The sequence below is a fragment of the Anopheles coustani genome, chromosome 3 (assembly GCF_943734705.1).
Source record: "Anopheles coustani chromosome 3, idAnoCousDA_361_x.2, whole genome shotgun sequence".
NCBI classification, from domain to species: Eukaryota; Metazoa; Arthropoda; class Insecta; order Diptera; family Culicidae; genus Anopheles; species Anopheles coustani.
Genome location: NC_071288.1, coordinates 22,377,232 through 22,397,241, shown reverse-complemented (window position 1 = coordinate 22,397,241; position 20,010 = coordinate 22,377,232). Strand labels below are relative to the sequence as shown.

Sequence of the window (20,010 nt, the reverse complement as noted above, 5' to 3'; positions counted from 1 at the left end):
GCAAATCAATTCAGAATCTGTACCTTCTTCTTCTTTTGACGAGACTTTTGCCCGGGGTCTACGTGGATAGTCCTCTCGTACGGAGGAGAGCCAGGGCCTCGGTTGGAATTCGAACCAACGCCGTCGAGGTGGAGAGCCCCGGCGGTGCTCATGGGGCCGATTTTCTAACCGGCGCTACCGACCGACTGTCACGGACCCCAATCTTTACCTAACAGGACCTATTTATCTAGTTAGAAGGACCTATTTATCTAGCCAGAAGGAGTTGATACTAGTGGATATCGTAAAAACCACTGTACACTAAAATTGTGAATTTATGACATGCTTCTGTTATCCAAGATTTTAACTACTACACGTACCTTTTCTTTTGCTGGCGAGTCCTGACCTGTCCGCTCGGCTCAATCTGGGTGTATCCAATCCGGTGCAGTGCAGGGCAGCGGATAGTTCCGAAACGGGAGAGAGGCCAAATATTTTCGTGGAGCATTTTTGCAGTCGGAATATCGTTGCGTTTCTGGTCGGTGTTTCAACCATCTGGTCATCTATTGGACCGGCATCCAACGCCGTTACTGATTGCCTTTGGTGGTCCAGCTCCGGTGAAGTCTTCGACTGGATGATGTAGCTTCCATCATCAGCGGGGCACAGTACATTGGACAGTCCATCATCACTTTTCACACCGTTTTCAACACCGTTCTCCATCGTACACTGGATCTTTTGATGCAATGGTTTGATGTGCCGGATGCTATATGCTGCACTGTTCAACAATGATCATATAAGATAACCCCAATCGACGCCACTCCTGGACAGAGAGTACCTGGCTTGGTAATATCTTGAAGCACACGGCACACCAGTTTACTAAAACAAAGGTTTCATGTTAAAAACTTGTAGACTATTAGCCTTTTGTGGGGTGCTGGAGTAGCGAGTCTGAACGATAAACCACAAAGCTAAACAATGTAACAAAATGCAGCCCACGTCAGCGACAACTTGCAAACTACTATTTTACTCACGCTCATTCCATGTGGACTCCTGCGATGCGTCGGAGATGTTAACAAGCCTGCATACTGCACACTTCGCCAACTGTTTATGAGATGTCTTTCCGAAGCTGGAAAATGGCTAGTTCACAAGCAATTACTATTTTCCCGTGCTTTACATTAAAACCACTAAAACTGGCGCCGAAAGATGACAGCCTCACTTTGTGACAGTAGACAAAATGATCTGTTTTGGCGCAAATAACGTAGAAAACAAAGATAGGCTCCCCTTGGCATCATGCGCTATCCGTCTTCTGTCACATTGAATCAGAACATCAACAAATCAGAAAAGCAATTTAGTATTGTTGGAAGTTTAAATTGTTATCTGAAGTCAACAGTATGATTCCTCACTTTTTCTAGTTTTTGACAAAAATATTTAGCTTGAAAGAGAATCACAAACCTATGCTGAAACTGCTGTTTCATATGTAACTTTTCTAATGTGGACAGACTGATTTGTTCAGTGCAGACCACTTAAATTAAATGTCTTTTTGAGAAGAATGATGATGTGCAAGGAAAGATGTTTCCTTTTTTCTTAGTTTATGATAAAAAACAGATTAGGTAGAGGGTAGTGGTTTATTTTGAAACAGTAAATTTAGAACACCATGATGTTGTTAGACCAAACCATCAGCTGATTGAGTTTGACCTCCTACGTACGCACAGACCACTAGGCACGCAAGCACTTCGACAACTGTCAAAATACACAACAGCAAAAACAACAACAACAGATAGTGTGAATAACAAGTGTACTTTCGGCAGTGCAGCGATTTCAGTCGTAATAAGAAGTTGCTGGAATTAGTGTCTTAATTGTCCAGGAGATAGTGCATTCATCATTTGACGCTACTGCTATAGTTTAACCAACAATTTGTTACTTTTACAAGGTATGAGAACAACGTACCATCTAAAAACAGCTGATCGGTGTTTACGAAACGACGTCATTTATCTCCCGTGTCTTGAAACAAAGCGGTTTTCGCGGTTTACTTCCGTCTTGCGTGTTTTGCACGGTCATTATTGCGCTGTGTGTCGCATGCAAATTTTTCGATACGCGATTGTTTCCGCTTCTTTCGTGATGTAGCGTCTGGTGTACCTTGATCGTTTTTAATTTTTGCAACGAGCGTGTTGTATAAAGGTAAACATTGCCAGTGAACACATTACTTTTGCACGGAAAGAGATGTGCAATAGCGCACCGACAGTGTAATAAACTGCGTAGGATTACCAAAGATGCTACAGATTCTTTCCCGGAAATATATGTAGTTCAGGACGGATTCCTACTGAAGATATAATACTCATGAAGCTGTTCTGAGACACACAGCGTCGGATAAATGTTGCTAATTGTTAATCTTACAAATATTGCTGATCCGATCACCCTTTAACGGTTTGTTATTTTGTTCCCATGAAATTACGTGTATCGGAAAAGACAAACGTTATATTGCACATCCTCGGTGAACTAGGAATGGGGTATAAATCTGTCAACATGTTGCAGTCGATGCATTGCAGTTTAAATCCATGTCGTTTCAAGAAATCCATTCAAACTGCACTTCCACAGTGCCCATGCGAATGATTATCACCAACGCCCCCGCCCCGAGACGAACGGTTGAGATAAGCAATTTGCCACAATGGTTATTACGCGCAATATGGTTGTGCCCGCAAAGCTATGCCACTGGATGTGTCTACTGTCATGTTTCTATTAGTAACCGGACGAAGCATGCGGTGACGAATTACTGTATTGTTTTCTGCAAATCCCCGTACTTTTTCTAAGATAAGCGATGGTTTCTCGTTCAAAGTTGGCCCTGCTGTTCGCAGCAGCGACGATCGTGCGTCAGAAAAACCATTCCCCTCAGAACGGATGGTTTTGCGATGGTTGTGTGGTATTTGTGCCTGCCAACCATGAGTAAGCTGTTATTGAGAGCTGGGCTCGTGGTTGGAACAAAGAAAAATCATGGTTTCAGTTCCAAAGGGTGACGCACATGAGATTTGCTTTCCACGAATGGTTGTGAACAGATAGTGGTTTACATATAGTGGTTTGCGCTGTAAAACCATTTTAGATGGTTTACTTGCCTACCCACACCCGTCTCACACCCCGCGTCATGCGATTACTTGAGTGTGTGTGTGAGTTGTGGTTGAAAACCATGAGTAAATCCCCCGCCGGTCGCACTGGCCACTCGATCATGGAGGAGAGATTTAAGTGCGCAATAGCAGCAACCACCTCAACCATGAACCACGCGATCGGCGAATGGTTGTGCGCCGTGCGCAGAAATGGTTTCTATGACTATCGCTCGATGTGGGTTTCTTCTCCCTCCCTCCCACTGCATCTATCGTCTGCGAAGGGGACGGAACTTGTATGTTCACGAGAAGGCCAAACGCGGTCAGACACGTTCTTTGGTATGCTCGACACTTCGTTCTGCCTGTAGTGTTTGGGCGTTAGTTTTCTTGACGATAGATAAACGATAACGCCGAGTGGAAGAATACTGGGCGAAGACAGCGATAAGAGCCCGGAGTCACGGAAGAGAAGACAGCCTCTATTTCGCGGGTTGCCAGAGATGTAAAGTGGCTAACAAAAGAAGCACGCACCAGCAAGTAGAGGTTTGTTGAAGAGGCCACCTTTTGTCCGCTTACCTGTTGTGGGTAGGGTACGGGTACAGGGGGAGTGTTGTAGCTGCAGGAATTTCTTATCACTTTCGCCCGCCAATGCTCTCGCGGTATCGGTATACCATCGGTCGATCCTGTACCAGTCCGTATGTGTATGTAGGTTCGTAGGGTTTTCGTATGTTTCGTCCATCTATCAATGTTGGACGCTATACTACGCTGGTAGTGCAGTGTAGTCGATAAGAAAGCAGTAGAAACAGCTGGCCGAGTCATTAGCGAACGACCAGTGGGCCAAGTAAGACGTTCACGCGTGCGCACAAACTCTGTTGTATCGCTTCTCCGGTTTCGTCCATCGTCCATCGTGGTGTTGTGTTTATTCTTTCCGTTTTTGTAATTTGTTTTCTGTGGTACGGACGGTGTTTTATTTTTTCTAAAATTCATACAGATTGCCTGATAAATGTGTTTTTTCTTTATCCAATACAGGTGAATTAGCAGCTGCCGTTTTCGAAAATATTGCCCTGCTACAACCGGGAGGGGGTCTCCGGACGCGATAAAAATCCTCACCGATAGGCAGTTTTCGTGGAATATGTCCCGCAAACTCTAAACGAACACCGGCTCTCGATCACCCAATCAGCGAAGAAAAGAAGGGAGTCGCGAAATAAGCGTGCTAATTGCGGATCCCATTCTGACCGGCAAACAGACCGGCTCCGGAACACGTAAAAGATCGTCGCCTACCCTGAAGGGGGAAGGGTATATCCGCGCTGCGATTGTGCACATACACGGGTGTATGAGTGTTTGATCGTCGCGATCGCCTACCGTTGCGCAGCATCAGCGCCACCACTGACTTCAAGTCAGTTGACCGAAGACATCGAACGAAACTGGTTGCAAAGACGTTTCGAGATGAACGTAACTAGCTCGTTCTTGGACGAAACATTCGTCTACCTGTACAAGGAGATGAACCACTACATGCCGGAGTTTATCAGCTCGATGGGATACGTGCCGTGGGTGTTTTCGCTGCTCGGTTCCGCCCTGATCGGGCTGAGCGGTATCCTTCCCATGTTCATCATACCGGACGCGGCCAAAAACAGCAAAGACGCGTCGGAATTAAGTGATCGTAAGTGATGGTTTGCTATGATTCGCAAGTGTTGTTACCGGCAACGATTTTCCCTTAGTGTACTAAAGTGATCACCCAACCATTTATTTCATGAAAAGGTTCTGTGTCAACACGATCGAAACGATGACGCACTAAAACGGGCGTCATGTGCTTCTTTCTTTTGTTTTGCTGCTGTTTCCTTTCCCTTATGTTTATGCTTTGTATTTTCAAGGTCATCAAGGTATTTTTTTTTCATTTCGTTTTGTTGTCTTGATTCGTTGTAGCACGCGGACTTGCGTTGCGCGAACGCGGACAGTGTTTATCAGCTCAATTCAAAATTGTGTTGTTTAGTTTACGATATTTTATCTTCTAAAACATTTTTTTATTATATTTTATCTGTATCAACCATTTCGTATTTTGCGTTTAAAAAAAGCCTTGCATGCCGAATGAAAATTATACATTTTATATTTTGTCACATTTTGGAAGTAGATCTAAAATTAATATCGGCGATTCTTTTAACTTAACTTACCTAAAACAATTTTCAATTAGCCTATTATGGAATGATCGTAGGAAATCTATTAAAAAAGATTTTTTTTAAACAAAATTGTTCGAAAGATACGTATGCTTCCAAACTAAAATGTTGATAAACATTTTTTTTATCTTTCTCATTTAGTCACCTAAAATAACCTTGTTTTAACTTAAAACAGTAATAGCAATTGCCTCCGAATTGTATTGAAAAAAGCCTTATCGTTGTCGCTGGAATCAGTGCACCCCCAGTGACAGTTGCCCTGCGGCGAGATTTGATAAATTTATTGCCCTTTATCGGAAGCTCCCGACAATTCGGATTGCTTTTTTTTTGTGAAACCATCCCCTATGGTACGTAGTTGGTGGTGTGTCCAGTAACTCTATCTTGTTGAAATCATCACCCACCACGACGTGCCATCTTGCAGTCACTATCAGCGAGATCTCTATCACACTTATGTGCTGCAGTGCCGGTTTCATTTGTCCTTCGCACATTCTAACCGATCTACTTTCCTTTGTTTCAATTCACTAGCGTCGGAATCGAAAACCCTAAAGTTACTGCTAAGCTTCGCGGTCGGTGGTCTACTGGGAGATGTGTTCCTGCATCTGCTGCCGGAAACATGGGAACATGAAATAGCGGCCGGTCCGACCGCCAGCGGCCACCCGTCGCTTCGCAGCGGACTGTGGGTGCTCGGTGGCCTGCTGCTCTTTACCATCGTGGAAAAAATCTTCTCCGGGTACGCGAACGTCGACGAGCAGAATCCCCAACCAAAGTGCGTCGAAATTGCAACCTGTCTGCTTCGGCGAAGCGGGGGCAAGTTGCCTGAAAACTTCGTCGGCGGTATGTGTGGTGGTGATGGGAAAGGTTCGTGCGATATTGAGGATGTTCCGAATGGATGCTTCCTGGCGGGTAATGCACCTGCCGAGGCGGCACGGGACGAGGCGGCCCATAAGAAGGTGGCCGGTTATCTGAATCTGCTGGCCAATTCAATCGACAACTTTACGCATGGGTTGGCCGTTGCCGGGTCGTTTTTGGTTTCGCTGCAGCATGGTCTACTGGCTACGTTTGCTATTCTGTGTAAGTATTTTACCATTATTCATCGTCTGCTCAGCGTCAGAAGGGTTGTTACGATCAGTCACCTTTATCACTTTCAGTGCACGAAATTCCTCACGAGGTCGGCGACTTTGCGATCCTGCTGCGATCCGGTTTCAGCCGATGGGATGCCGCCAAAGCACAACTACTTACTGCCGGTGCCGGTCTGCTCGGTGCCCTGGTGGCCATCGGTGGAAGCGGTGCCACGACGGCACTGGAAGCGAAAACCTCCTGGATCGCCCCATTCACGGCCGGTGGGTTCCTACACATCGCCCTTGTGACCGTGCTGCCGGATTTGCTGGACGAATCGGACCCGTGGGAATCGTTCAAACAGTTTGCCGCACTCCTGCTCGGCATCGGCCTGATGGCCTTCATGACCGTGTACCTGGAGCATTAACAAATTTCCCAAGTTCGGCAACATCTCCTAAGACCGTTTGCTCACTGAGAAGAGAAATAGTTGTGGTAACACGACAAAAACAAAAACGAAGACGACAAGGCGACAATCAATAGGCGTTGCCGAAGGACGAAGACCGTTTTTGTTGTTGTACAGATTGGTCCAAATATCCTGTGAAGACAAAAGAAACAAAAACAATTGCACGAGGATACACGACAACATTAATTCATCTAACATTAAGTGTAAAAAATAAGTCTGAGTGATCTGTGTATGTTTGTTAGATTAGTCGCGCACAAAGGCTCTCGTTTCTTTATCATTCGTTTCAAACGAATGGTGCGTGATTAATATCGTATGAAAGCGTGTGTATGCTATAGTGTAGCATCTCCCCGCGGTACGGGGACTAAAAGAACGATTTAGAGTTTCAAATTAAAGCATCTAATTAGGGTCAAAAGTATTAGAGCGTCATCCTATCGAGGCACTTGCATAGATGCATCAAAGAAGACCGGAGTTGAACGATCGATTACGCAGTAATTGAAACTATCATCAAGCAGCAGACAGGAAAGTACATCTTTCTCATTATAAGCATCGTAGGGTACTGTAGGTTCGCAATGATACGAGGACAATGAAATTAACAACGTTGCCATATTGTTACTCCTTAGCCTTTCTTTACTAATTATAGATAAGAAAGGCTCTCATTTGTTTATAGGTGTAAAATAAATAAATCTTCCACAAAACAATATGGCAGCTGAAAAGGAAAGCGTGCTGCATTGTAAAAACTAGTCGTTTTGATTCCGAACCTGCCTGTGCTGGAATTGATCGAGGGCGCGTACGTGTGGGCATGTTGTGATAAAATAATTGTTATAAATTTTACCTTAAACTCATCTTAAGGGAATACAAATATAAAAAAAGGAAATAAAATCATCCCCCCAAAATAAACTGGTGGTATGTGTAAACATGCTTTTCCCATTATTGATGAACCACGCTTTCCATTTTTTTTTTACAGGCATCCTCAAAAAACACTTGTCTACCATCTATACATTTAACCTTATTTAGCAGCTACTTGCGGTTTGACGACACCTGGAACCTATTCAAGGAATTCGTATGGAATAATCAAGAATATTCTTTAAAGGCCCTGTGCTACTAAAAAGAAACCTTCGCCCCCGGGTGGGCTTGAACCACCAACCTTTCGGTTAACAGCCGAACGCGCTAACCAATTGCGCCACGGAGGCCACGGGTCCATTTAGGATTATGGAAAATTGAAATATTTTTTTAAGTTTTAGAAAGTATTCAAACATCATAAGGATCAGTATTTTTGAGGGACCTCATTCTGAGTCTGACTGATTCTATCTGTAAAACTGTTCCGTATGTTTATTTAATAAATTATGTTTGTATTAAAAATTTGAACATACAGTAGAACACCATTGTTCAGATATACGAATAAAATGCAAGGTTTGAGCAGAGAATAAATGCCAACAATAACAATAACAATAACAATAAAGTTGTTAAATAGATGCCTATGCTCATGAATCGTCTGTGGCTCGTACATCTACATAACAAATTGCATCCGGAACTTGTAGTAAAAGGAAACGGGTTTTTGGTTTCAATTTCCAACGTGCGTAGAAACGCGCAACAACATTAGTGAAGACAGCGTGGTCATATTTTGCACGACGAGCCCCTCGAACCTTAGCGTAACGGTTCCTCAAACAACCCAATACGGTAAAGAAACTGTATCTCGCGAATCGCGACTGACCCGCACAAGGCCGATGCTCGCAAAAAGACTGACGGAAGCTGTACCGATCCTTGTATTGATCGATTGGCGTATGCGGACTATATAGTGCACATACGCAACAAATCAAACGGACCTGAATTGCCCGCGCTGGGGCTGTCTTATAATCGTCATTGATAAATTGACTTTCCTTGAACTAATAATAACGGACGATGATTGTGGCGCTGCACCGCAAATGCAAGCCGATGGCTTCCCCATTGCCCGTTTGGGCGAGACAACGCTCTATGTGCTCTTACATTATTGATCTGCATAGGTCTGAACAATTAGTTCAGTGAGTGTTTTTCACGTTTTTTTCACGGCATGGCGCAACAATCCGGTGGGTGGGAGGCAGAGGAAAAGAGCAATGGCTCATGTACATGATCGTCTTTTTATAGTGATGAATTTCATTGACGTGCTTGCACAATGCCTCAAGTGCGATGGAATTGGAAATAAATGTATTATGCTTGGGTCTATTTTATATGTCAACCAATATTTTTCTTCAATTATCTTATTTTTAGACGAGTCATTTTTGTTGTTGATGTAAGTGTTCTACATCTGTCCTAATTACTGTCATGCTTTCAGTTGGATAATAGTTAGTATCTGAATGGTTCGTTTATGGGGACCTTTTTCCCATCCTAAGGCACAACAATAGCAGCTTCACAAATCAGCATCACCCGATCCGCTGGGAAAGCACGTTGGGCGCGTGGAAGAAGACCGTCCGGGATGCGTAACCCGATGCCCGTCGACGGTGGTACTACTTTTACTGCGTAAGCATTACCACCCCCATCTCCGGCGATGGAATCATCCGGTGGCCGGAGGGGAGGAAAATTCCAGACGGCAACAGCAAACCAGTTATGATTCTACGCGAGCCGTTGCACGCTGTTGAAGAAGATGCGCACAAACTCCCCGTGTAATGCTCGCTGCATGTTCGGTACGCTCGTGGCCTACGTTACGCCTCGAGAAAAAGGGGCACGTAGAAGATATTGACCGCGGTGCAAGAGCGGCAACGAGTGCGATAGAGACGCTGTATGGGAGGAGTAGAAACAGAAACCCCCCGGATCTGGTATTTATCAACGCCAGCCCGACACACTCCGCGATCCCGACCACCACGGAGTACGGGTTGCTGCGGTTCCGAATCGTCCGCGCTCGGTTCAGTACAAGATCGAGCGCTCGATCGATCGGACCGCCATCGTACGCCGAGTTTTGACCACCGCCCACACCGACAGCTGAACCCCCCGCACGGTGTCCGTTTTCCGCGATTCGGTCGAAGGGAAATGCTGTAGCTGCAATTAACCGTTCGTTTCTCGTACGGCACCGGTGCCGGTAAAATAAACATGCCGTTAAAGATGCTCCGGTTGCGTTGGTGGTGTTGGTGGTGCATATCGCTGGTGCTTGCGGCCGCACAGGAAATGCTGATCAGTGAGGAGCTGGAAACGTGCAGCACGCTCGATAGGGCGACCGTGGAGCAGGCGTTCGGCGATGCGGCGGACGACTTTCACGGAAAAGTCACGGTGCTTTTTAATGTGGCCCCACCGAAACCGGTGCAAACGCCGCGCGTTTTTGCGGATCGGGATCCGATTCACTACAACAAGATCGACTATCGCGAGCAGATTAACCTGTGAGTTGGGAGGATGGAAGTGGTTTGAGCAGTGTGTGAAGTTTACTGAAGAAGGTGTTAACTGTGCTGTGTCTGCCCATCGAGAATGTTGTTTAGTGAAGTCGTCACACGATCAATCAACACATTTTTTGCCCCATCAATGATGTGAAGCTAAGAGCAAATCAAACCAAAATCACGTTCAATTAAGATAAATTTATAATCGACAGCGAATTAAAATATGATTCAAGAGGAAAAGTTATTATTAGTGGAAATGTAAACTGCATAGTGCAACCATCGATCGAGTCATGATCACCAAGATTTCGTCGGGTTTTCAAAGTTATTCTTTGTTTTCTCAAATAAAAATTCAAATTGCTGAGTAGACCCAGTGCCCATTCTACCTTTAAGTTCTTGTTGAATTATCATTCGTCGACCGCAAGAATTAAAACTGCCCAACAGCTTCAACATATTCAATGACATAAATAGCATTGTTTTATGTTTGAGAACAGCTGAGCAAGATGTTAATATCCTTTTCTATTATTAAAAACATTTGCAAAAATGTATTTTCCTCTCCGCCCGAATGGGGACTTGAACCCCAGACCGTTGGATTAAAAGTCCAACGCTCTACCGACTGAGCTATCCGGGCTCACGGGAAAGGATGCGCCTGGACCGTTGCGCGTCAGGATTCCAGCTGTCGGCCGTGATTTAAATGATCGATGATGGTCGAAAGCTATACTCTCTCAATGTGCTGTTTTGCTTTCACCCGCAGATACCACAATCTGTACCGGATGTTCCGCAGCCAGGAACCGTACCGGAATGGAGTTCGGTTTTTGCTGAGCGCTTCCCTGCATCGCGTACCGTACGAGCTGGTGGAGTACAATTTTACGGACTTCTTTCGCTCCGTCCAGACGCTAGCAGGCGGGCATAACTTCACCGTCTATCCCAACCATTTGACCGAGAATCGAACCTTCGCGCTGTTCGGCTTGCGGGAGTTTCAGGTTTACGTCATCGATCGTTGCTTACGCGTTTCGTACATCATTCAGCCACCCTGGAGTCTGCTGCAGTATGCATACGTAAAGGCGGCCGTCTTATCAACGTTCTACGATCGTCCGTGTGGGAAATGTGAGGTACGCCTTGGAATAGAAAAAGGTTTAAATTAGATTTATTTATTGTTTCTTTTTTTTTCAAATTTTTAGCTCGAAAACTTTCTCAACTCGACGGTATTGGATGATGAGAAGGGCCATGGAAAACTAGCATCGATCACCAGTTGGGCTAAACCGTACGAAGAAACCTCGGATGAGTATACTACACCTAGCGAGGATGAAAATGAAGGCGAAGGATCGCACAGCGAGGAAGAGGATGATGAGAACGATCCAAATAGAGATCGCACCAGCACCACCAAAGATGATTTTGATCCTTTCGCGAATCTAACTGTAACAGGGCCTGAGTTATCGTTACCCTTGCGTATAATACTCCCAGTGCCACATATTCACGTTCAATCACAATCGAAGCCGGACAATGAGACCGGGGAAAATAATTCCACACAATTGCACGAACTTCATCAATACATTGTGCTCCATTCGAATGACACTGATCGTCACCATCATCAGGTCGGTCTGGCTCCACAGAACAACGATGTTAAGCTGGAGGAACTAACGCTCGCATTTAATTCAACCATGGTGGACAATCCGAGTGCAGGAAATGAATCCGATTCGAACAACATTCGTATCGAGGGCACCGACTGGCCAATGGATCAGCTACGGGAGATCCTAAATGCAAGTTCCGTACTGTACGATTCGGCCCAACAACGGGTTTTCGAGCGGTTACAGAGGTATAATTTAACGGAACGATTACAGTACGACGAAGTGTCGGAAATTTCGGTGGCCAACCGCTACGCCGCCTGGAACCGACGTCGTATGCCACCCAAAACGGAACAACCACGTCATAACCGCCGATCGCAGATAAAGAAACATTACGCCCGGTTGATTCCGTGGCTTAACTGGACGTTTGGGAAACCCATTCCTCCGGTAAATGCGGGAAAGCTGAGAGCTTCAAGACGATTGAATTGAATTTTCGTTGACCAGAGAAGTTTAACTTAAAATATTACTGAAATACTACCGACAACAGAATCAATAAAATACTCTACGTTTGATTTTATTGCCCGTTGTAAATAATTAAGAAGATTCGGTTTTCTTATTACAGTAATGACTTGTGAAGGATGCTGCATTTTTCAATAACGTTGGATATAAAAAACAAAGTAAAATAGTGTAAAGTAAACACACAATTAAAGTTATTTGAGTGGTGTATTGTTGCATAGTCACAGTGTATCGTATCTCAGCCTTTATTTTTTCCAAATTCACTGATTTTCAAGTTACTGGTCGTTTTGTTTTCAGGCCGAGATATTTATCCCAGTTTTTAAATAAATTTTGATTGACATCAATTGTCAAATTTGCACAAGATACACTCAATCAGTCACTGCCTACCTCGGTATGTACAAACCTTGAAAGCCGCAAAAAAGCGCAAGACGATCCGAAACACATAGCGCAACAAATATTGTCTATTTTCTTTAAATTCAGTCGGTTTTACTTGATTTCTGCTGTTTAATCGATTCAGTTGAATATCTTCATCAGTCGACGGTAAAAGTGTATGGTTGATTGGCGTGTGTGCAGGAATAAACGCTGACTATTTTTGTTTTGCAAATTTTCTAGGTTATGGTGCAGTGTATACCGCTTCGAGCCTGAAGAACCCAGAAAACAAGTTAGATAGTTTGCAACAATGAATCAACTGGAGCTATCGTTGCAGCTGCTGGACGAAAGCGCGGTGAAGTCCCATCGTGGATTGCTTCGTTCGAAAGAATCTTTCCGGGGCCTGCAACAGCAACAACAGCAGTTCGCAACTTCGTTCGACGAACCGACGCTAAGCGGGACGCTCGATTTGCTACAGGATGTTAGTGCATATCGGCTGGGAGGAGGTGCGGAGCAGGACAGTGAAATGAGTATCATCGGAGCGAGCACGACTACACATGGTTTCACGAATATAAAGGAAGTTACGAAGGGTCTTTGCGAGGAGTTCCTGGAGATTCTTCAGCGGCACAACAGCGAATCGAATGTGTTCGAAACGATCGATGAGCTGATTGAGACGCTGAACGAAGCACTTGTGCGTATAGAACTTGCCGCTCGGAAGCTGCAGATGACCGGTCGCGAGCGGCACTTGCACGAGGACGAAATGTGGTTGAACGCCGAAAGGGAAACGTGGAAGCTGATGGCTTCTTTGTACCGCGATCGATTGGTCACGCAAAAGACGGACTGTGACATGGAAGACTTGCCGCTGGTGAACAGTGAACGAGCGATCATAGAACATCTTTACGCTGGGAATGAAAACTTGCGCGAGTATCAGATGATAGTGGATTGGCTGGAGAAGATGGTGCTGCGGCAAAATCAATCGCTTGCGGGAACGTTCACGAACCACTCGGTGGCCTGGGAAAACACACTCCACCAGCTGCTGGAAGTTGGTGAAACGGCTTTCGGTAGTACGCGAGAGCTGGTAAAAAGTCTCGATCCGGATGCACCGCTTCGCGAGAATCGTCCCCTCCACGATCTTGACGCAGAAGATCAGGTACGGTTGGCGAAGCACATCTTTCTCGAAATCCGTTCCGGGCGGCTAGAGGAAGCGCAAAATAAGTGCGATCAATGCGGACAGTCATGGATGGCGGCCGTCCTAGAAGGATGGCGGTTGCATCACGATTCAAACTATGGCAACGAAAATCCCAAACTCGAACGCAACCCGATCGAAGGCAATCCGAGGCGCGATTTGTGGAAAAAGTTTGCCTGGAAGATGGCGGAATCGCGCCTGCTCAACCCGTACATAAAGGCTTCGATTGGGGCGCTCTGTGGCCATTTGGATTCGATGGTGGAGATTCTGTCCAATTGCACGTGGAACGATATGCTGTGGGCGTACTTGAAGGCACAGATTGATATTCGGGTGGAGAGCGAAATCCGATCACATTGCATCAAGAGCTACCTACCGATGCCGGAGCAGTACTGGAACGGAAAGATGTCGCTGGAGCAAATCTTTGGCGAGCTGGAAGCGCACAAGAATGCATGCATAAGTCTTGCAGCGAAGGACGTGGACAAGGTGATTCAAAAGTACATGATTCTGGACGACATTCCGGGACTGATGCGCATCGTTGACGGTTGGCTGAGCGATTCCGATGAAGGCGAGCTGGTACTGTCCCAGCAGATGCTTCGTTTTCTGTCACATTTCGTGATGTGTGTACGTCAGATCGGTAAACCGTTTCAGCAGGACATCGGTGATCGGATTATCAAGCGATACGTGGAGCATCTGATACAACTTGGGGAACCACATTTGGTCGCCTTTTACACTGCCACCCTGCCGCCCGTGATGCAGCTTATGTTGTACTCCAACTTTCTCATGACAATCCGCACACCGACCAGCGCAAGGAAAAGAGCCCTCGTAGAAGCGTACAACTTTGGGCTGGATGTACCAAACATTACGGTGCATACGGTGGAAAAGTATCGTGCCGCCGAGGAGGACAGCAATGCACCGGCTCCAGCCCAGGGCGAACTGACCGACCTGGATCGGGAGAAAATTTCCTCACTCGAGTGGCTCACATTCTACCCGGAGCAACGGGGACAGCTTCTTTGGCAGGCGAATGCCCTCATTCGCTACTTCCTTGGTCGTCGTTGTATCGAGGCAGCTCAGAAAACGTTTGCCCTCGTGCCGGCCGATACGATCGAGCAAATATTCACCATCTACGGCTCGAAGGTCGACATACCGTGCAAGGAGGAGGTAAGCATTCGCGAATATCTCTGCCACCAGACGTACCTCGGTGCGATCGATGGCTACAACGGTTGGTCGCAACTGTTTTTCAACGGAAAACCAAAACCACCACCGTCCGTCTCGGTCACGAACTTTACCGAGCGTGTTACCTCCGAGCACCGGGAGCAGGCGTATAAGAAGGAGCTTGACAACTGGGAGCATCGAGTAGCGGATGCGACCAAGCGGGCACGCGATCTACTCTACAACGTGCTGCTGTTCCCCGAGACGGGCTGGTTGGTTGATCCGGACACGAACATGGAACGACCGGGCGAGAACGACGATGATGACGACGAAGAAAGTGATGCATGGCGAAACCGAGCGGTACAGATGGAGAATCTGCGGAAGCTGTGCATTCCGGAAGTGGTACTGCTGCTGCATCAGTTGCACACACTCACCAACCATCACGACGAGTGTATGCTTCTCGCCAGCGTGCTTAGCTCGGAGTCGCGTAAGCTGTATAGCGTCTTTTCCAAACACAAGCTGGCGGAAGTGCTGGCGAAGCTTGCCGAATCGTCTCTTACGCTCATGAACGACCGGAAGGACCCGTTCGTTGGGGAAGCAGCCAAGAAGTAGAAACGGGGTACTTTAAAGTTTTTACAGTGGCCACCGAGGTGTGTTGCATTTACAATCTTTTCTTCGTATTAATAAAGTAAATGTTGAAACATTATACCACGAATGTGTTTATTAATCCAACTTTCTCTATAAAAGTCTCAAGTACACAATTTTTCTACGGTTAAGGCGTCAATTTACTATCAAGCTTATATTTTAATAGTTTTACTGTATTTATACGATTTAACAATTTGATTCGAAAGTACATTCGATAACGTTAAAACAACAGCATCAACAAAGCAACCTATGCAAGTGCGAGAGAGATAGAGAGCGCGCAGCTAAATCCAAGTAACGTCATTCGCCCTTCGAAGGCGGCTTGCAAGAAAGAGTACAATACACGGTGCGGGAGCTTTCTTGCAGGGCTCGCGATCCGCGAGGGCTTATCATTTTGACAGCTCGTTTCGCTGGCCCCAAAACGGGGTGGCTATCCGCTGTCAGCTGGGATTCTTACGATTTCGTAAACATTGCGCGGCCCGCACAGTTGTGTAGTTACATTCAGCTCGACTAGTGCACTCGTTTTTCCCTGGAAATTTTTGAAAACATTCCCACCCAGAAACCCCGCTGTGTGTGTCGTTGCTATTGTTTCGCGGGTGGAGGATACTACATTCTGCGCGAAAGCGTACGGCATTGTGTTTAGGTAAGGTGGTGCGCTAATATTAGCAGAGAACTTTCTTTCAGAAAAAAAGGGTGGCGAGCGATAAAAGCTTCTGTTTACACAGCGTCAAGTGGGGAAGCGTTCGAAAAGCTGGAAAAGGGTAAACGATAACAGGGGGTTGTTAGAGCTGTGCCGTGTTGTGAGGGGATTGCTTGGAAGGGTTGGTTCGGTTTGCCACCGTAAACATACCGGTGTATGTGTATGGAGACTCGTGCCGAGCGGTATTTGAAGTGATGTCACGAGGGGTCACGGGCCAATAGATTCCCAGCAGCAATATGACCGCGGGAGCGATAGTGTTAGAAACACGGGCACATTCGCCATTCGATGGAACGGTCGGTTGAAAATGGAGCAGCATGGTTGGAAGGCGCACAGTTGCATTCGTACCTCGCTGTGGAATGTCGTGACGACGATCGTTAATGTTACGGCTCGCGTGTTTTCTTTCGTGAGTCATCGATCCGGTATGCTGCGGTGTTGTTCGTGTCCCCGGATCCGTTCAATGCGATACAAACGTGCAAGTGCAACTGCCTAAAGCGGATCAAAATCCTCCGGAACCACTCACCGGGAAAAGGGTCCTGTGAGTGCCTATGTTGTGAATTTTCCATCACCCCCCTCCCCTTGAAGGAAAATGAGTGATCCGTGCGTGCGCAAACGTGTGTGAGTGAGGGCTAGAATCACACCTACCAGGAAGCGTGTAAAAGGAAAGTGCGTGCATGTAGGCGTGCGTGTGCCTTTGGGGTAGCTATCGTGATTTTGCCCGGAAAAAACGGCCCCGCAAGGATACGCGGTCGCTAGCATCGGACGGTGCCGTTGCCTAGGTGGTACATCTTGGTCGTTGGCTGCTGCGCTTCGCTCGTGTCCTGCTGTGTGTGTTGTGTGTTGTGAATGTTGCGTGCTTCCTTTCCCAAAGCGCTAAGCAGTTAACGTAGTAGCGCGTTGCGGAAAAAGCCCACTGCTCGGCTCCAATCTCTGCCAGCTTTCAACGTAACCTTTGATTTGCTCCATGGAAAGGCATTTTCAGTGAATTTCTTTCGGCCGTTCCCGTTACGAATAGTAAAAAATTGGAAAAAAAGGTGTGAGCGAGCGTTTTCGTGTTGGCGCAGGATCGGAGGGACCAGTCGGGAGTGGCCACAGAGGAAGACATTTATCCGTGTGCCAAAACAAAACCCAGAGACTATGGTTTCATCCACGCAGCCTTGAATGGTTCGTCGGTAAAGACCTCAGCCTTTCCGTTTTGCTCAAGTCCTTACAGTGAAGTAATAAATGTCATTGGCACGCCTCGCATGAAAAACGGCTTCCCCGAAACAGTGTGTGCCAAATAGCAAAAGCCAGCAGCAATTTGAGGAAAACGCCCCACCCGCCGTACGAGAACGAGAGAGAAAGTGAGTGAAAGTAAGGGAAAGAACATTCGAGCTCTGGTACAGACCGTATCGTCCTGCCATCCTGCCCTGTGTGACGGGCGGCCAAATTGTGCAGTGCAGTGTGTGACCGTGAATGGAAACATGTAATAGCAGCAGCATGCGTTTACGTGCCCTTGTTCCGGACCGTCGAGAATGTCATCGGCTGTCGGGTTGGAAATAGTTGTGGTCAGCGTAAATGTCCCTGTCGTTGGTGTCCAATGTTGCGGTAAAGAAAGTGTCAACGCGCAAAGGAAAAATAATCGGTCAATCTGAAACATTCGGGAAAGTCAGCACACAACGTGGTCGTGAAAAGAATCTTCTAATTTCGGCACAGTGGAATTCCAGTTAAGCGGTATGCTCTATTTACTATCGGTTGCTGATAGCCGTTCCTGCACGCCAATCATTCGTCGTGAATAATGTCTGTCAATCGAGGACTTACACATCGTCGGAGAGCGTAAAATCTTCCTCAAAGAAACTTTGTGATACCGTTTGTCTTCTAACGCTATTAGCAAATCGCCAAGGGATTTGGCAACGAGACAGGTTCCTGAAACATCGGAGCAAGGTGCCGAAAGTCAACCGGAGAGTATAGTTCTACGATACGATCTTGGTACGTGGTGGCAGCTGCGCGTACAAACCTCCTCGATACACGGTGTACAGGTACATCGTCTTCTTACGGTAGTATTTGTGCGCATGTTTTGCACGTGTGGTTGTATGTTGCGGAGTAAAAGGTTCGGAAAATTGCATCCTTTTTAGGGACACTTTAATGCGAAAGGGCAGGTACACGGCAGGTGGAAGTAAACCTCTTCGTGGGGAGCCAGCATTTTTGACAGATTGGTTGGTGTTGCTTTGGTGGTGGTTGGTTGCAAATGCAAACGTTGGCAAATACAGTCCTTGCTCTGTTAGTTTGGTTCCGGTAGCCTGCTACTTTGTCTTGTGCTCTGTTTTCAAGGTAGTACCTTTAGTACATGTTCCTACGATGATTGCATAAATCAAGTTAAACACAGTTTTGGAGAACAGTACATTTTTATTCTTGTCTGCTCTAACAATATGGCAACGCTCGAAGTACTAGAATAAACAAATAAATACATTTTTATTCAGTTTCAAAACATCTTGGAACGATTGCATCCAAAAAATAAAATTACATGTCTCAAAAAAGATATATTACTTAAATTTGAAAGATTCTCATGCTATGATCCATTTTGATATTCTGAAATATGATAAGTTTTCGTTTGTTCATGCATTTTAATTAGAGTGTTATTTGAAAACTTTTCGACATATTTCATTCCATAAGCGTTTCCTCCTAAACTGTGTTTTTTGCACAAGAGGCTTTTAATGGATTTGTTTTCGTTTTGGCTTGAGTACTTCAAGTTAGCTAAATATGTCGACTATAAGAGAAGAGACTTAAAATTGCTTTTATATGTATATATTCTTTGGTTTTCGTACTAGTTTCTTGGAAACATTCTCAAATATTTCTGGTCAGGGGATTGAGCTAAACGACCACTTAAAGTTTCACTTATTTGGCTGTTTTAGTTAATCAAACCTTAAAAGGATTTGTGAAGCAAACCACAACGCCACAAAATATGTTCTAATAATTTGTCCATAAATTGCCGAACAAGTGTACCAAGAAGTTAGTTTTGGTACAATAACATCCAAATTTTACACCAAACAACATAATAGGATTTGAGCAATCTCATCAATTTTGGATTGATTCGCTCTATCCTCTTCAATCGAATATCACAACACCAAATCCGCGCTGCTGGTCTCTGTTTGGGTGGATGCCAGATTTTCCGCTGGGTGACTTCGCTTCCCGTGCGAATCGTTGCGATGGGAGAATTTTTGAGTGTCCTGACAGGAGCAACAAAGGCAAAATAATGTTGTTTTGCTGGCGTCGCTCCGATGTAAAAGTAATTGCAGAAAATTCTTTCCCCCCCTGGTGGCGTCTGCCGTGTGTTGGTGCTGGCGGCGCTGAGTGACAGCTTCATCGGGCCACGTAGAGAGAGAGCGAGATCCCACCCACACGACTCCACCGAAAGGGGAGGCCGACTTTTCCGACGGAGGCTGTAGACCCGGCTTCACCGGCGAACCCGCTTCGGAGCCGTGCACAGTACAACACGAGCCAGAGAAGCCATCGGACACACGGAAGCGCGCGCTCTGGCAGCTGCCCTACAGCGAACTCCGAAGGGTTAGCTGCCTGGCCCTTCGGGTGCATCTGGTCGGTGGCTGGCCGTAGAACGAAAGGCAAAAGTCACACGATTTGTGTGTCGGTTTGGCGTTTTCCCATGGCCAAGGATGGCCACTTGCACCGGTAAGAGGAAGCCGAGTGAAAAGATTGTTGTTACAGAGCGGGTGTTTTGGGTCTTGGTGTTTCACACGCCGGGGTTTTCCATGAACCGTGGGGTAGTCGTTAGTGTGTGTGTGTGTGTCCCGATGGATGGAATAAAAAT

At 46.1% G+C, this 20,010-nt stretch overlaps 5 protein-coding genes and 2 non-coding genes across 14 annotated transcripts in view; 4 read left to right on the top strand and 3 right to left on the bottom strand.

The window, feature by feature from the left end:
- LOC131260986 (M-phase inducer phosphatase-like) overlaps positions 1-1,144 on the bottom strand; it is a 115,325-nt gene extending 114,181 nt beyond the window's left edge. The window contains exons 1-2 of one of the 2 annotated variants that reach the window (XM_058262856.1): positions 1,002-1,144; positions 357-849 (exon numbers count right to left, since the gene is read on the bottom strand). In XM_058262856.1, coding sequence (XP_058118839.1) covers positions 357-693 — 337 coding nt within the window. In that variant the 5' untranslated portion in view covers positions 694-849; positions 1,002-1,144. Of the gene's footprint in view, positions 1-356; positions 850-1,001 lie in introns of those variants that run through there. The other variant, XM_058262857.1, reaches the window with a different exon arrangement.
- A 615-nt stretch (positions 1,145-1,759) lies between these two features.
- On the top strand, positions 1,760-6,892 carry LOC131261203 (zinc transporter ZIP13 homolog). Of its 4 annotated transcripts, none has more exons than XM_058263171.1 (4): positions 1,760-1,900; positions 4,089-4,719; positions 5,753-6,298; positions 6,376-6,892. In XM_058263171.1, exons 2-4 carry the CDS (start codon positions 4,506-4,508, stop codon positions 6,708-6,710), a joined length of 1,095 nt encoding a protein of 364 aa, XP_058119154.1. In that variant the 5' UTR covers positions 1,760-1,900; positions 4,089-4,505; the 3' UTR covers positions 6,711-6,892. The 4 variants fall into 4 exon arrangements, with proteins under 4 accessions (XP_058119154.1, XP_058119156.1, XP_058119153.1 ...); XM_058263173.1 differs by lacking the exon at positions 1,760-1,900 and adding an exon at positions 2,126-2,148; XM_058263170.1 differs by lacking the exon at positions 1,760-1,900 and adding an exon at positions 3,427-3,602.
- Positions 6,893-7,862: 970 nt separating this feature from the next.
- On the bottom strand, positions 7,863-7,936 carry Trnan-guu (transfer RNA asparagine (anticodon GUU)). The gene has a single exon. It is a non-coding gene; the product is annotated as a tRNA-Asn (tRNA).
- Positions 7,937-9,818: 1,882 nt separating this feature from the next.
- On the top strand, positions 9,819-12,187 carry LOC131272641 (uncharacterized). Its single transcript, XM_058274464.1, has 3 exons — positions 9,819-10,090; positions 10,836-11,193; positions 11,263-12,187. Exons 1-3 carry the CDS (start codon positions 9,819-9,821, stop codon positions 12,133-12,135), a joined length of 1,503 nt encoding a protein of 500 aa, XP_058130447.1. The 3' UTR covers positions 12,136-12,187.
- On the bottom strand, positions 10,640-10,712 carry Trnak-uuu (transfer RNA lysine (anticodon UUU)). Its single transcript has one exon. It is a non-coding gene; the product is annotated as a tRNA-Lys (tRNA).
- A 383-nt stretch (positions 12,188-12,570) lies between the features above and the next one.
- On the top strand, positions 12,571-15,572 carry LOC131259473 (nuclear pore complex protein Nup107). Of its 3 annotated transcripts, none has more exons than XM_058260974.1 (2): positions 12,571-12,702; positions 12,775-15,572. In XM_058260974.1, the coding sequence occupies exon 2, from the start codon at positions 12,842-12,844 to the stop codon at positions 15,476-15,478; it is 2,637 nt and encodes an 878-aa protein (XP_058116957.1). In that variant the 5' UTR covers positions 12,571-12,702; positions 12,775-12,841; the 3' UTR covers positions 15,479-15,572. The 3 variants fall into 3 exon arrangements, with proteins under 3 accessions (XP_058116957.1, XP_058116958.1, XP_058116959.1); XM_058260975.1 differs by having other exon boundaries at positions 12,579-12,710; XM_058260976.1 differs by having other exon boundaries at positions 12,685-12,702; positions 12,787-15,572.
- A 504-nt stretch (positions 15,573-16,076) lies between these two features.
- LOC131259472 (peripheral plasma membrane protein CASK) overlaps positions 16,077-20,010 on the top strand; it is a 221,447-nt gene continuing 217,513 nt past the window's right edge. For both annotated transcript variants that reach the window (XM_058260972.1, XM_058260973.1), the window contains exon 1: positions 16,077-16,151. The gene's annotated coding sequence lies outside the window, so the exon portion shown is untranslated. The remainder of the gene's footprint in view (positions 16,152-20,010) is intronic.